At 53.2% G+C, this 15777-nt stretch overlaps 7 protein-coding genes across 7 annotated transcripts; 3 read left to right on the top strand and 4 right to left on the bottom strand.

Moving 5' to 3' along the window:
- Nucleotides 1–1173: 1173 nt before the first annotated feature.
- On the top strand, nucleotides 1174–2373 carry J4E84_003913 (uncharacterized protein; the record flags this gene model as incomplete). Its single annotated transcript, XM_049386522.1, has 1 exon — nucleotides 1174–2373. The coding sequence occupies one exon, from the start codon at nucleotides 1174–1176 to the stop codon at nucleotides 2371–2373; it is 1200 nt and encodes a 399-aa protein (XP_049245292.1).
- A 282-nt stretch (nucleotides 2374–2655) lies between these two features.
- J4E84_003912 (uncharacterized protein) lies at nucleotides 2656–3270 on the top strand (the record flags this gene model as incomplete). Its single annotated transcript, XM_049386521.1, has 1 exon — nucleotides 2656–3270. The coding sequence occupies one exon, from the start codon at nucleotides 2656–2658 to the stop codon at nucleotides 3268–3270; it is 615 nt and encodes a 204-aa protein (XP_049245291.1).
- Nucleotides 3271–3380: 110 nt separating this feature from the next.
- On the bottom strand, nucleotides 3381–3726 carry J4E84_003911 (uncharacterized protein; the record flags this gene model as incomplete). Its single annotated transcript, XM_049386520.1, has 2 exons — nucleotides 3381–3538; nucleotides 3585–3726. The coding sequence occupies 2 exons, from the start codon at nucleotides 3724–3726 to the stop codon at nucleotides 3381–3383; spliced, it is 300 nt and encodes a 99-aa protein (XP_049245290.1).
- A 527-nt stretch (nucleotides 3727–4253) lies between these two features.
- Nucleotides 4254–4566, top strand: J4E84_003910 (uncharacterized protein; the record flags this gene model as incomplete). Its single annotated transcript, XM_049386519.1, has 2 exons — nucleotides 4254–4424; nucleotides 4489–4566. The coding sequence occupies 2 exons, from the start codon at nucleotides 4254–4256 to the stop codon at nucleotides 4564–4566; spliced, it is 249 nt and encodes an 82-aa protein (XP_049245289.1).
- A 946-nt stretch (nucleotides 4567–5512) lies between these two features.
- J4E84_003909 (uncharacterized protein) lies at nucleotides 5513–7468 on the bottom strand (the record flags this gene model as incomplete). Its single annotated transcript, XM_049386518.1, has 3 exons — nucleotides 5513–6999; nucleotides 7125–7307; nucleotides 7378–7468. 3 exons carry the CDS (start codon nucleotides 7466–7468, stop codon nucleotides 5513–5515), a joined length of 1761 nt encoding a protein of 586 aa, XP_049245288.1.
- A 2455-nt stretch (nucleotides 7469–9923) lies between these two features.
- On the bottom strand, nucleotides 9924–12195 carry MCM5 (minichromosome maintenance protein 5; the record flags this gene model as incomplete). Its single annotated transcript, XM_049386517.1, has 3 exons — nucleotides 9924–11822; nucleotides 11870–11996; nucleotides 12047–12195. 3 exons carry the CDS (start codon nucleotides 12193–12195, stop codon nucleotides 9924–9926), a joined length of 2175 nt encoding a protein of 724 aa, XP_049245287.1.
- A 463-nt stretch (nucleotides 12196–12658) lies between these two features.
- J4E84_003907 (uncharacterized protein) lies at nucleotides 12659–15341 on the bottom strand (the record flags this gene model as incomplete). Its single annotated transcript, XM_049386516.1, has 2 exons — nucleotides 12659–15018; nucleotides 15338–15341. 2 exons carry the CDS (start codon nucleotides 15339–15341, stop codon nucleotides 12659–12661), a joined length of 2364 nt encoding a protein of 787 aa, XP_049245286.1.
- Nucleotides 15342–15777: the final 436 nt, after the last annotated feature.

Below are 15777 nucleotides of genomic sequence, written 5' to 3'. Positions count from 1 at the left end.
CAACGACTGCAAATGGCGGAACAGCTGCGCATGAGAGCGATGATGATGATGGGAGCTCAGCGCGAGCAAATGATGGAGGCGCAACAAGAGCAGATGATGATGGCCGCATATCGACAACAGATGATGGCAGAGCAGATGCGCATGGCTGGCGGTGGTGCAGGAGGGCCGATGCCACCGGGCGGCATGCCTCTCCCGCGGGGCCCGATGTTTTTTCCAGGAGGTATGGGCGGGCCGGGACCCGATCCTCGAAATCATCCGCGAGCTGAATCTCCGGACAATACTTCGGATTCCGACGGGCCTCGCGACGCTGGGCCCGGTGGAGGGTCGCCAAGACGCGCTGGTGTTCGAAACGGACGACCTGGAGTTGTGTATGGAGACTGGGAGGTTGAGGAAGTAGAGGATGAGAAGTAGAGAGGGTTGCAGGCATCGGCAATGCTGCTCGTAATGGTCTGCGCATTTGAGTCTGACGTATTTCGTAGGGGCAGATTGGTATATCATGCTGATCCGACGCTCGAAGGTGTATGAAATCTTGACAATACCTAGGTAGCTAATACACTCTTCATGAAATTTTACCGTTGCAATTGGGTACGGCTATACCTGCGCAATTGGCCTCCATGCACGTGACAAATGGAAACTTGAACTGGCTACGGAGCTTGAAAATAGTCCACGAGTCTTTGGTCTTCCGCAGTGCTTCAAGTCGAAATCCATGGTTGCGGTCTCATTAAGCTCTGGGGGTGGGCTTTGCCGCGCCACGAAGGATCAGGGGCTGTGATGATTACTGATACTAAAGTGCCGCTGTGCCGTGGTAAAGTCGAAGAGTCAGAAGAAAAGCACGAGAGCAGTGCCTGCGACCAGATCGCGATAGCTCGTGTCTCTACCCACTGTTCTTATTCCCATGTGGAAAGTAAATCGCGAAAGATCATTGTAACCGGTGTCGAACGACAGGTGGTACTGGAGGAGAGGATGGATTGCGCAAGGGGTTTGTAATCGTAAGTGGGGCCGCCGCCTTCTCCGCTTCCCAAAGAAGGAACAACCACCGCAAGCGGGCAGAATTGCCGGTCTGGTACATCATCCTACGAGCTTACCTATCACCTATGTAGCCGACGCGATTATATAGCATTGAATTGAGGGCGATGCCATACATTACATCTCTGATACATTCTGACATCTAAAATGCATTCCGCGAACGGCCACACCAATGGTCACCAGCCACCAATCGGACCTCGGCTATTCTCCGTCAAGCAACCACCATCACTGGACGAGTTCAAGAAACTTACAACGGAGTCTGTTCCCTGCCACTACCCACTAGCAAGTAAGATCGAAGCGAATGTGCCGATATACGATCTACCCGACTATGCTTCGCTCTCTCCAGAACAACGTTCAGCATTACAGGATGAGTTCTACCACATCTTGCTTTCCGGACCTGGTGTGTTCGTCACCAAAGGTCTCTGCAAAGACATGTCTCTTCTTCAAAACGTAAACAACGTGTATGCAAACATCATTGCAGAAGAGAAGAAAGTGGCCGGCAAACGGGGCGACCACTTTGCTGGAGCCGGCGCGAACGATCGCATCTGGAACTCCGTTTCGAAACACTGCGAAAAAGACCCAGAGTCATTCGCACAGTACTACTCCAACCCGTGGTTACCGCTCATATCTGGAGCATGGCTCGGCCCGCACCACCGCCTCACAGCACAAGTCAACATTGTGAAGCCAGGCGCGAAGGCTCAGATTTCGCACAGAGACTACCACATTGGCTTCCAGGACAACGAATCTTGCGCAAAGTTCCCGAAGGCGATGCAAGTCGCGTCGCAGTTTCTCACGCTACAAGGAGCTGTCGCACACTCAGATATGCCAGTGGAGAGCGGGCCGACGCGATTGCTGCCGTTCAGCCAGAAGTTTGAAGAAGGATACATGGCATACCGCTTGCCTGAGTTCCAAGACTACTTCCTTGAGAAGTATGTATCTGTGCCACTAGAGATGGGGGACGGTCTCTTCTTCAATCCAGCGCTGTTCCATGCCGCAGGTCAGAATGACTCCGCCGATGTCATGCGTTCTGCCAATCTGCTTCAGATCTCATCAGCCTTTGGTAAGCCGATGGAATCTATCGATACGCATGCACTTGTTGAGAAGACCTGGGATGGATTGTTGGTAATTTATAAACAGCATGGCCTAAGCGATGAGCTCAAAGCACTCGTCAGCGTTGTCGCTGAAGGATACCCTTTCCCGACCAATCTTGATAGAAGGGTACCTGAGACGGCTGGCATGGCACCCGAGAGCGAGCAGGATATTCTGTTGAAGTCGCTCAAAGCCGGCTCTAAGAAGCAAACAGTGTTGGACACATTGACGAGGATGCGAGAAGAGTCGAAGGCTTGATGCTGTATTGTGTGTTCTCGCTGAAGCGTTCACATAGATGCGCGACATCACGTTCCAGCAACAATGTCTAAAATGTCAACTCTATCAAACGCTGCACACTATTCCCTTGTGACACTGTACTTTCCATTTCGCAGACCCTGGCGTTGACCAGCGTCAACGATTACAGCAAACACCTGGAAGCTGCTTTAGTTTGTCGACACGTCTCGCTCCTCTAACGCCTGCCACTATCCCCAAGACGTCAAAGTCATGACTTTTCCCCTAGCAACCCTCCTTCATCCCGTCATGTCACAAGCCCTAGCCGACGCCGAGCAGAAGTCGAAAAATGGTGTTCTAGAGATTCTACCCGGACACCGAAATATGGCTTTACGACCCGAAGAGAATACTAGCGGCCCTCTCGTAGTCATCACACCTACGTCCCCTATATTACCGGAACAAGCCGGGCTACAGCCGCCACCATCTCCGTCTATGAGCCCAGCAAGCGACACACACACAACTACTTCCGTAGCCCTCACACCAGACGCCGAATTCCTCATCATCGAAGCCGAACTCGCAACCTGTCAACTGACACGCGAAGCGCTACAAAGACGCGAGTCTGCACTTCAAGAACGCAAAGCAGAGATCGTACGAGAAACAAAGATGAGGCTTAACAAGGAGGTGCGAGATCTAGCAACGCAAGGCCAAGAAGAAGAGGTCGATCAAGGACTGTTCATGCGTGATGTGCAGCGGAGAGTGGAAACGAAGTTGAAGGGGATAGGAAGAGAAGATGAAGCTTCACCGGAGAAAGTGGACGAAGCAGACAATGTGGAGGAGAAGAAAGCTGTCCCCATAAGTGCACCAGAGCGGAGGAGGCTTGCGCGTCTTGCACTGTTGAAACAAGACCCTAGGCTAGGAAGATGATATTGATATGAATGCTTGACTACGTCTCCCGCGCCTATGTGCTCACAATGCTAGTCATGTCACGCTGATATGCTGGTGCACTCATAATTACATCTCTCCTAGTACGGCACTCAGTCAAGAGTGAAGTACTCCGCAATCTCTGGGAAAAGCCTGCCCATCCTCTCCGCTGTGATACTGTCCACTTTGAGGATCGGGTCGAGTTTGTACGTGAGCCACAGTATCTTCATGTTGAGACAGGTCATGGCGCGGGCTTGTACCGAGACTTCGCCTATTGTATATTAGCAAAAATGAGGGATATAGCGGGACTGCCTTACGTCGGTGATCTGCAGCAGTGTTCTCGATGATCTTGTTTAGATCCATAATCTCGTCTTGCAGTTTTGTGAGTTGCTGACTGTGGTGATGGTTTGCATCGCGTTGTGCAGTGGTGGGTGCGACTGGGTGCCCTGAAGAGGACATTGTGTGCAGATGGGTGTTTTTGGATAGACTGGATTGGGAAAAGAATCGAATGTATTGCGTTGATGTTGCAGCGGGTTATCGTATCGCATCAAAGACTCATATACCACTTCGAAGTCGAGCGCTAACACTGACATGAAGGCGGCAGAGGCTAGACACAATGTGAAGACTGGATGATTGACCACACAAACTCTTTTACTCCGCTGTACTGATCGACATGCTTGTGGATGATGCTTAGATGTTTGACTGTACTTCAAGTATAGCATCGCTGGCCGAGTAGCGTTCGCTCCGTACTGGAATGCTCGTGTATTGATCAGTGTGCCGTCCAGCTAGGCAAACACCTTCACCCTTCCATATCGCCAAGTACGCATATATCCTCTTGCCATAGTTGTCATCAACAACTACCATCACTCTACTACACTTCTTGCGCGACAAGCCTTGACAGATATCCAGCGCCGAAGCATCACTCACTTGGCAGCCACCTCGATCTGAACCTGCCACACCAGATCATCAAACTCAAGTCGCCAAGCATGTCACACAACACCCCCGACAACCTCCTCAAGCTCGCCGCCGACCTGAACAAGCTCGGTGGAGAACTCTGCGCCATCGGCGGCAAACTAGCCACTGCCGCCACAGCTCTAGAGCAAGAAGCCGCGAATGTTGCTCTTGCCAATGCGCAACGATGGGGCGTCGATGTACAAGTATGCTTTCACTGAAAACGGGGTTTGAGGGTCAGAGTACAATTGATACTGACAACATGCGCAGGTCGCTGTGAGAGCTGGTCCGCATGGTCAGTGGGTGGGCCAAGGGAACGAGATTGTCGTTAATGGAGTGAAGAAGTAGTGGTATTGTTGAGCGAGAGATGCGGAGGGAGCTACGGCATGCGCATATGGAAGGCGTGGGGTTAAACATCAGTCAGGCGCGACGGTGCGCACCGAGCTGTGACGACGTGCGAAAGGAGAAGCGAAGAGCAGTGACAACATTCCTTGTAGATCAGTGTAACATTATCTTCATTCCAAGATTTTCTGGCTCCTTTGCGACCATCATCATGTTGCATAGAAGCGAACGTAGATTGTGGGTAAGACTTCTCCCCGCATGTCGGGTCCCATTACCCCTCATGCCTCTTTATGGCTGGGTCCGGAATCTAGCGCTGCAGAGTTTTATCAGATCATCAGATAAGATGCGACACCGGATGCCCGAAGAGCCACTCACAGTCCAAGACCAGCTCCGAACCATCTCCAGCCTATATCGCTCATGTAAACTTAATGTTGTACGCGTAGACATATTCGACGCGACTGGCTGAACCAGAAATGGCGGTCTGTCTTCGGAGCGCGGATGCCCAGATTCGGCGGTGGTGTGATTTCGCCCATGCCCGGAAGTTGACGAGCCAAGCTGCGGAGCTGGGCACGGGCGGACGTACATTCGGTGTAATCCTGAAAAACTTATTTACGGACAGCGGAACTCTGAGGGTCGTCACATGCAGGCAAAGGTGTGAATTGAGAGGATATCATTTGACCCGTAGTTGGGTTCGTTGAAACGTGTAATCATTAGTCTAATTCCGGGCTGCAGTAGCCATGCGATATGATACAGAATGCAAGAAAGTGAAGAGTGTGTAACCGTCCACTCGTCGTTATTCATAGCGACCGTCAAAACCCTCAAGTTGTGTTCTCGTTACGGATGAACGACCATGCGAAACAGGATACAGACACTCTCGCATATCAACGCCGCGGATTGCTGGCGGAACCGCTAAAGGTGGGGTATCTGGCAAAGCAAAGACAGGAGGGCGCTATCAGTGGTCGATATTGTAGTGAGAGACTGCGTCCATCATGGCGTGATCCTCGGCCTTGGTCATGGGCGAGAAAGAAGCTCGGCGCCGTTCCTCGGCCTCTTCGATCAGCGGCGCATGTGGGCCGTCAGACGGGCGGGTCCTGAGAGGACGCTGGGCGTGTTGGAGGGTAGTGAGGATGCTGCTGGCGTCCAGCTCCATCGCGCTGTACATGCCGGGTTCCATAGTGAATGTGTCCCTGCGAGTGTCCTGGCGTCCGAAAGCCTGCGGAACAGGCTTTAGTTGGCGCCAGTCCATGGCATTCGGATCCGTCGAAACTCGACCATCAAGCAGCTTGAAGGCATCGCTACAGCCGACTGTCCGCCCAGTACCCACAGGCGACGAAATGCCGGCGCTCATGTCTATGCTGGTCGATGCCTTAGGTTCCATAATATCGAGCGAGCTGCTCTTGCTTGAGTTGCGCCGTGAGCTCGAAGGGGTTTCCTCGCTCCGGAGCTGAGCGACTCGCTGACACCAGGCTCGCTGCTGGGGGTTTGACTGACAGTCGGCACAAGAGCCAGGCCCGGTCATGGCCATGTTGGGCTTCGCTTCTTCAGCTGAAGAACCACTCTTCATGCGCGTGAGTGAGATGCCCTCGTCGGCGCTGTCAACACGAGCAGGGGGATCGCATATGCAAATGTCCTTTTGTCCCTCACAGAAGCCACAGTCTGTAATCTTGTTGTCCTCCGTCGATGGTGCGAATGTAGATGCGCTCTTGAACTTGTTGGTGAAGTCGACTTCGAACTCGACGTGGGGATGCTTCTCTTGGTCGAATTCTCCTTGGCCGCCGCGAAGTATCCCAGTCATGGACATGCCGTCCATACGAGCCGAGGCCTCGTCCGGGAGTTGCATATCATTGGTGAGGTCGGCGAGACAGGCGCAATGTTCAGGCGTGCAGCGATCGCATCCTGATTGCGTGCTCTCGAACGGTGCGTCGTGGCGTGCGCTACGGATTCGAACGCGGTCCTGCATGGGATGTATGGGAGCAAAGTCGTCCTCGTAATTTGGCGTGCAAACGTCTTCGCCTGCTTTCGCCTTCTGGTACATATTCCTCCACATAATCGTTTGGGCGTCACTTGTGCGTAGACGCTCTGTCAGTATCTGGATTTCTTGTGCTTGAACCCGTGCTCGGTCTTCCAGAAGCTGCTTTTCCCGTAGCCATTGGTTGCGGGCATCGTTGAATTCTGTACTGGTCTGGTTGACCTGTTCGAGCAGCATCTGGACATTCTTCTGCTTGCGTTCACGGAAGTTGCGCTGCGAGATGCGGTTCTGGGCCTTGCGCTTGGTCTCAGGCTCCGCGGTGGCAGGCTTGCGGCCGGGCTTGGGTCGGGGCGGGATGGAATGTATCATGCTCGTAGGCCCCCCGCCCGACTGGGAGGGGCCATTGGCTTGCGTGTTGACGGACAACGTGGCGGCGACGTGAGGGCGTGGAGGGGACCTTGGTACGAGTTCTGGGTCGGTGTCAGTTGTGGAAGTGGGCAAGGGTCGATCACGCGGTTGGACAAGTCTGGCAGCCAACAGCTGCGGCGAACTGCTGGTACGCGGGACGCGCGGAAAAAGCAATCACGTTACTCACGGCGGATGGAGCTGCGGCGGTCTTGTTCAAAATCGGCAGTGGTGCAGAAGGTGCTTCCCGAAGACTCGGCAGGCGAGGGCGCAGGACTGCAATCTGAGCCAGGTGTGGCGGCATTGTTCGACGAGGCCATGTTGCGCGGCGGAGCGTAGGGTGCGTTGGGGTCCTGGTTATCAGATGGAGATCCTGAGTTATCAGATCAGCGGGCGTCTTATCCCGAGCAAAGCCGAGTCCGGAGCGGAACGGATCAACTTACCGGCGGCGCTAGGGCGGCGGACATAGTTGAACTCGCTGGGGAACGGAAACCATGCCTGGTACCCGTTTTCTGTAAAAGACTCGTACTCCATGATGGATGGGCAATCAATTCGGAGATGTTAGAAATGTTAGCGAACAAAATTGTAAGAGATGGGCAGTCAGTCTTTATAAGGCATCTGTCTCCCTTAGCATTCGTTACTTCCCCACTACCAGTCACCCAGAGTTAGTCGCTACTATCATGAATTAACGGTCGCACGTGGTTTCCTCCCGAATTAATGCCTCACAAATATGACTGAACTAGGGTAGTCAGTGCAGTCAACCACGGCATGGTCCAGCCCCCACTCCAAGCATTTGAGCATATTTGCCAGGCCTCCCTTTTGCAATCTGGAATTACTGGCAATTGTTTCGGGCTTCACGTCACCCTAGGGAAAACTGAACACCTGGAGCCTACATCGCCGTCAGGTCAGCTACCTTGCATGTATTTATCTTGAAGTAGTCTCCAGACATGTTCAAGTTCAGTCTGGGCTATTCAAAAGGTATCATTACAACTTACTCACATCATATGACCACATGGCTATGATCTTAGGCAGCAACACAATTAAATGAAGAAAAGGCTCATTGGAGACACATCCAGGGAATGCGTCACAGCAGCGAATGCAAAAGATAACCTCTTGTAAATCCGCAAGCATTCTGGCATGGTGGGCCGCACCGAAAGCACGCAACACGATCGGCAAAGTCATGCTCTGAGAAACTGGAGACGAGTTACTGGCTACAGCTTTCACAGATCCACTTCGCGCTCTACGCCCTAGCGAGAACCATCAAAAAACCCTGCAGGCCCGTGGCTTTGGAGAGAAAGATCGAGTCACAAGAAATTCAGGGTGCATTGGCCATATACCCAGGGCTCCAATCAGCAACTTCGTCTTCCAAGTCGGTGATGCCGACCCAACTAATACTTGGAGGACGGCGCTCTCGCCGTCTTCGCGACTCCGTAGATTCTGAGACGATGGCCGATGCGAACGGGGCTGAGCAGTCTGAGATCCACATATACTTTATCGAAAAGGCCGTCACAGTCACGGCGTTCAGAAGAAGTTGGAGAGTGAGCTAGCTTGGAATCTGAATTGAACCTATTCTTAGCAGACACGTCCAGGCTGATCCTTAGGCCCACGTCCTCCACCCCCAGAGAGATCATCATAGCGCCCCTGCGAAGTGTGTCCTACATTGGTACGGCGCGGGCCGACGCGCGCCCCCACACAGTGAGCCATAGCTGAATGAGCCTGATCCCTTTGTCAATTGCAGATGCATAAATTTCTCCGCCGCTGGTTTCCAATACTTTCAGCGTTCCGACGTCATATCGTGGCTGATATGGAATGGGCGTGCGGTGCCCATCAGAGGCCTGTCCGTCACTGCCGCAAGTACCCGCCTGACACTGTGCGCGCCTATCTCTAGGTACATGAACGGGAAACTGGCAGAATGTAGGTATTTATCGATTGGTACATTGAGTATCATCTTATAGGTTCGAAATCATCAAGATGATATTCACCATGTCGCAGTGACCAGTCCATACCATCACTGCCACAAAGCGATACCACCCAAGGCTGCCACTTCCTCCATTCTCCAAGCCGGATGTTCGACAAGCCGTTCTCAAAGCACACTCTCCTCGTCACGGGACAAATACTGATACAAACCTGTGGGCCCGCTTCTTGAGCACCATATAATTTCGTCCGAGCTTTCAGAGCCGCACTAGCCACGCCCACAGTACCGAAGACATCGTCCCACGGAAGCATCTCCCTTCCCAGTAGCGTACCGACAAGGCATATATACTCAATTTATTATTGTCAAAGATGCGGCGCTAGATTTGATTCTAGTTCGTGGAGGACTGACTACCCAGGTAGCATTCACCTTGAAACTTAGATCCCGCTAGCGCCCGCTGCAGCCCTACAGGGCCCTGGTTCACAAGCGACCGGACCGGGGTATGGAAGTATCGATCATATCATCGTCCTATGAGCAAGAGCATAGTCATTGGCCAATGTGGGGGACGGGTCCAATGACGAGGCGAAGAGGTCTCGGTGTGTCTGGGTGGGGCGATGCGCTGGGCTGCCTGAGCAGTATGTGCGCGAGTTTCGATCAGTGACCGACGGCGGGCTGTGCAATGGCGCGGAGCTGATCTCCGCCGGCTGTTCAGGCCGAGAAAGAGAAAGAGAGAGAAGGCAGGAGTTGGAAAGGTGCGGGTGGCGGTTGCGGCATCTGCGGCCTCTCGCTGTGGAGGATGGCCGCTGCACACCGGCATAAGAGCGTATTGCAACGCTGACAACATCGAACACAGCAGAAGGTAAGAGGGAGCATAACTTATGGGGAATAAATCCAACATTACATTGCTAGGAAGACGCCGCGATACAGCTCTCCATCGTGAACATTCCAGTGTATCTCATGACGAAACAGCATCGGCGTGGCTGCCTGCCCAAAATCCACGATCAAAACCCCCGCAGCGCATATGCAAACACCATCAACGCTAGACGCCGTTATGCCCATTCAATTCCAGCGCATGGCTCATGCGCTTGCTCTGAACACTACACTACCACCATGTCTCCATCTGATCGTCTCGCGGGCGTTCATAACGTGAAGTGCGCGAGCGAGTGCTTGTTCCGAGTAACCCTTTCCATCGACCATCTCACGCTTGAGCGTCGAAAGGTTGACTTGCCAGCCTATAGGCATACGTCTTCGGAGTTCCTCTTCGACTTTGTTGACTTCGTCCATAAGCTCCTTCGAGCTCTGACCCTCGCCCTGATTCACCGCGTCCATCGTAGACGCGAGGAAGAGACGAATGGCCTCATCGACGTGCGACTCGTCAGCGATAGGCGACAGCGATAATTTGGCCAGCGACTCGGTGATACGGATAATGGCTTCTAGTTGACGCACAGTAATCGGGATACTGGATCTTTGATTTGCGTTGATCTCCGAAGCGTGCACTTGCCGCCTGATGCTGACGAAGTGACTAGACAGCTTCTCCGCGGCCTCAGGCGAGAGACGAGGCGCGCACTTTTGTCGACAGTATGTGATGTAGCGCTTCATCTTCTCGATCGGAATCTCGGCTTGTACGGTCTCTTCGACACCTCGGCCACCCATTGCGATACCCATAACGTGCTTTGCTATTCGCTCGTCACGGCCGCGATCGTGTTCATCGCGTACAATGAAGATCATGTCGAAACGCGACAAGATGGTAGTCTGGAAGTCGATGTTCTCGCCGGGCGTCTTCATGTCGTCGTAACGACCGAAGATGGGGTTGGCGGCCGCTAGTACAGATGTTCGCGAGTTGAGAATTGTGGTGATACCTGCTTTGGCGATGGAGATGGTTTGTTGCTCCATAGCTTCGTGAATGGCTACTCGGTCTTCGTCACGCATTTTGTCGAACTCGTCAATGCATACCACGCCGCCGTCGGCCAGTACCATAGCACCACCTTCGAGGTAGAACTCTCGTGTGTTGTGGTCGCGCTGCACAGACGCTGTCAAACCAGCTGCTGAAGATCCCTTTCCGGAGGTATAGATGGCGATGGGTGACACTTTCTCGACGAATTTCAAGAGTTGCGATTTGGCGGTACCGGGGTCACCGAGGAGTAGTACGTTGATGTCTCCACGCAGCTTCATCCCGTCCGGCAAGATCTTCTTTGCGCCACCCATCAGTAAGCAAGCGATAGCCTTCTTGATGTCCTGGTTTCCGTAGATAGAGGGTGCGATGCAGCGCGCGAAAACTTCGTAGATGTCGGGCCTCCTGCTCATCTCCAGGAATTCTTGTTCCTCCTCCTCCGTGAAGACAGCGTTGCCTTTACTGCCATGATCCACCTCAGCGTGTATACCGACAGCGCGTATGTATGGGTTGCGAATGGCTACTGCGGCGTTGCCTGCACGCCTCGAGCCCTTCTGCTGGTAGATAGAGAAGACGCCCATCACTGAACACCGTGTACCCGGAACAACGCGATTCGCCAAATAGCGGTCTGCGGAGATCATGATGTGTCGTGGTAGTTCACCGACCGGAACCTGATCAGGCGCTTCCTGCAGCTTGAGCACCTGCTGGTCAATGAACTGGCAGCGCTCGTGCATGACATAGTAAGGGTCCAGCGGGCATTGTTCTCCCTGCTCGCCCTCTCCCTTCTTTCTACCACATGTCCTGGGGAGGGAAACACCGGAGAAGCCACCCGATACGGGGAGGATCTCTTCATGCTGGCAATTCCTACATCGTATAGCGAGCGCGGTGGATTTGGACGAAAGTGTGGATGCGCCGATGATGATACCGGGTATACGAACGAGTTGCGAGACGTTGGTCGCGGTCAGGTCGCGGATGGAGAGTTCAGAGGCGTTCGAGTGGAGGAGCAGCTGGTGTTCTGGGAGCTGGATGTTCTTTTGTGAGGGGTAGACGATGCGTTGCGTGCACGTCTTCAATGCCGACTCGAACTGCGAGGCATTAGCATGCGCACGCAATTTCAGACTGTACAACGTACGAGGGGTATAATCTCTGCCGGGTTCTGCCTGAGATCGTGTGCAAGCTCTGGGCTGTAGCTGATCAGATGCGCGACGTCAATGTCGCAGTAGTATTGCTTCAAGAGAACGTTCTCGCGAATTTGATCTCTGCAAACGGTTAGAAGACTGCACATGGCACGTGCGACTGCCTGTCATACCTGTAGACGAAGATGTTGTCGAGGGTAAAGTCCATAATAAAGTCGACCAGCGCTTGGTGCACGCGCGAGGGCGCAGCTGCATCCCCGGGCCCATCGCCGGCTTGGCTCCCGAAGAGGCTGATTGAGAAAGGAGTCTGTCTGTCCGCCATTATGTGTATCGTGCGTTTCGTCAGTCGTAATGGTGGTTGTAGAGGGGCAAACACACGCTGTCGCTAGGGGGACAAGGACCAGACGCGCTTTCCTCGCGATTTCGCGCTAGGTCCGCGCGCTTTCCATTTTACACCTGTCTTTGGCCTAGCGCACCCCTTCAACCCTTCTTCATCCTTCAACGCGTGCTGCCTACGACAGCGTGGAGAATACGGCATTGCTTGTGGCTATCGAAATGCAAGCTCCAAATTATCGTAAGAACCACCTGTATCACGTTCTTGACGCATATCCACTGTCGCCCGCACTTCACATCGACCGCAAAGATTTTGCCGCGTCTATATCCGCCATCGGAAGTGTGCATCGTTCAGTGTCTCAAGACTGAAGCATAGGTTCTTAAATAGAAAAGATGATTCGTCTTTGCTATTGCTCCGAGTTCGGCGATCCTACCACGTACGAGCACGAAGCTCACCACGTAAACTCAAAGTCCATCATCTGATTCGCCTTCGTATCCAACCTCATCTTACCACCAGGTACTGCCTGGATCGCCCCAGCGCGAGCCGTAACAACATGTTCAGCTACTGTGCTGTTTCCCGACCCAGCATCATACTTGACTACCACATTCCCACCAACCCGACTCATCATCTTCATCTTGCTAATCCTGCCATCGACCCACTCCAAATCGAACACGAAACCACCTCTAGCCACGAGCCCAGACACACTTCCCGAGCTCCATTGCTCAGGTAACACGGGTAGAAGCCATACCTCCCGTACACCCTCTTCATCCACGATGTGCGACTGAAGTAGCGCTTCCGCCACACCACTCACGAAGCCCAGATTGCCATCAATCTGGAACACGCCTTCATTAACATCCATCAGGTTATTGTACACACTGGTGTTGAAGAACTGATAAACATTCTCAGCCAGCGCTGTCTGATTCTGCAACCGCGCGTACCAGTTGATCGTCCATGCGCGCGACCATCCTGTCCCAGCGCCGTTATGGGATAGCCGATCTTCCAGAGTGGCAGCCGCGGCGTTGAAGAGCTTGGCGTCGTAGCCTGGCGCACCTGGTGGGAAGATCTGCGTGCCTGGATAGAGTGCGTACAAGTGGCTCACGTGGCGATGGCCTGGTTCTGCTTGCTCGTAGTCCTGCATCCACTCCTGCAACGTGCCCGGATAGCGCGTTGAGTAGCGGTATGGTGGAAGTTTCGCTTGGGTGCCTCGAACTCGTTGCAAGAATGACGAGTCCACGGTGCCGTTGTTGAGAGTCTTGACCGCCCGGAGGTAGTTCGTGAAAAGCTCGTTGAGGATTTCGATGTCGCAAGTTGGCGCAATGTCGAAATAGTATGTCTTTCCGTCTGCAGCAATGTAACTGTTCTCCGGGGACACAGAAGGATTAGTGACAAGATATTCCGTCCCATTGATGCTGTATAGCTGTAGTGTATCCAAGTAAAACTCAATGGCACCGGCGACGATATCCAGCCTGGAAGCTAAGAAGTCCTTGTCACCTGTATACCAGTAATGCTCGAGTATATGGGTAACAAGCCAGCCAGACGACAATGTCCAGTAGGTAGCCGGAAGATAGCGATCCACAGGCGCAGTGTCGCCCCAAAGATCGGTGTTGTGGTGGCTCATCCACCCGGATCCGGACACATTATACATTCTACGAGCGGTATGCATTCCATCTTTGCGCATAAGATCCAGATGATCGAACAAAGGCGTGTGCAAGCTCGACAGACTGGTGACTTCCGCGGGCCAATAGTTCATCTGGAGGTTGATGTTGACTGTATACTTCGAGCCCCATTGCGGCATGAATTCTTTGTTCCAGATACCTTGGAGATTGGACGGTAGATTGCCAATGCGCGACGATGCGATCAACATGTAGCGGCCATAGTTGTATCCTAGAGCAGTTAGCCCTGGGTCGACAGCTCCTTCGCGTGTTGCGTTGATACGCGCGTCTGTTGGAAGGCTGCTAGCGTTTGCGTCTGATCCGGTGAACTCCAGAATGCTGGCATTATACAACGGTGCATAATCTTCGATGTGGCGCTGACGAAGCTCGGCATATGTGTATTGGCGAGCGCGCTGGATAGTGCTGTCCACAGTCGTGCGCGTGTCGTTGGCTCGGTAAGAAGTGGAAGCCGCAAAGTAAGCCGTTGCTTCCGTGGCATTGTCGACGACGATGAATTCGCCAAGCGTTTTCATGTTGCCGTCAGTATTGACAGCCAAAGCGGATGTGAAAACAATGGGATCAACACTGCCAGTCCCCCCAGTCATGTACGCAACCCCGTTCGCGTTCCAGTCCTGATCTGATGCCTCATTCAAGCCGTCCTGTGGTCTGTGTACGCGTATCTGGAATGAGAGTCTCTCAGGTCCGGTGACTTGTAAATGATGTACAAGTACGTCGTCTGGGGTTGACACGAACATCTCGCGCTCGTATAGTGTATTATTAACACTGAACTTGACGCCCGTAAGTGCGGTTCCCAGATCAAGCCAACGTTCGTAAGTCGTATTCTCGTAGTCGCTGGTACCATCGAAGTAGATTTCCATTTCCCCCAGCGGTTGGTAATTCCTAACACTTTGGGGCGTGCCCATCATACCCAGATTCGCCAGCTTTTCCGCTTCGCCTGCCTGATCTCGTGCCAGCAAGTCTCTTACATCCGAAAGTGTCTGGGACGCGTTTTGGTTCACGCGATCTCGAGGGCCACCAGACCAGATGGTCTCTTCGTTGAGCTGTATGCGTTCTTGTACGGGTATCCCGAATACCATAGCACCGAGGCGCCCATTTCCTATTGGGAGTGCATCTGTCCAGGCATCAGAATCGGCGGGCGCTGTGTACCAAAGGCGTGCATCGCTTGCTGCTACCAGGGAACTGAGCCCTGAAGCGACTGTCAAGGTCGCTAGAGTTAGCATCTGGACTGATTCCTGCTTCTGTAAGTCCTGAACTCCTGACGATGGGCTATGAGGGCTGAGAACACCAGGAAAACACCACGACTATGTACCTGGGATCATCGCTTCAGCCCTGCGTGGTTGTAGCTTCTCATTGATGGACGACAATATGCCTGTCCACTGCGGATCCCATTCTGGGTATAGCGCGCGATCCCCGCATTCCACGCTCAGTTCACACTTTTTGCTTTGCAGATCTTGTACCCATTGCCTGATGTCTTGCATGGTATCGCATGCCGAGTAGCTTCGCCTACACTTTCTGGCCCGGAGAAGATCCGGAGAACACCCTGTCGCATTTAGCCTCGGAACATAAAACATGCATCATGATGTAGTCTCGATGCACCAAAGACATGTAGCAATACGAGGTGTACATTACCCCGCACGTGTGTCCGACGTCCAGGTATGGAGCACGCTTCCCAGTTGCTTGGGAAGCGCGAGTTGGTCGCGAGTGACGTAACGCGTATCTGAAGCTACATCAGGCGGCTAAAACTGTGTCGCATTTTGTAGCCTACACGTACTTAAGACTCAACATGTAAGTACCTCTTGAGGCGGTGTATACTTCCACCTCGCGAAGGAAAGACGGAAGATTGCGACACGAGTTGTAACCACACCTCGCGACAACACGACAAAACCACGACGCGTCG

This window comes from Alternaria hordeiaustralica (genome assembly GCF_023758085.1).
Source record: "Alternaria hordeiaustralica strain BMP 2776 chromosome Unknown scaffold_6, whole genome shotgun sequence".
NCBI classification, from domain to species: domain Eukaryota; kingdom Fungi; phylum Ascomycota; class Dothideomycetes; order Pleosporales; family Pleosporaceae; genus Alternaria; species Alternaria hordeiaustralica.
The sequence above is the reverse complement of the archived record's forward strand: the minus strand, read 5'-3'. Positions and strand labels throughout refer to the sequence as shown.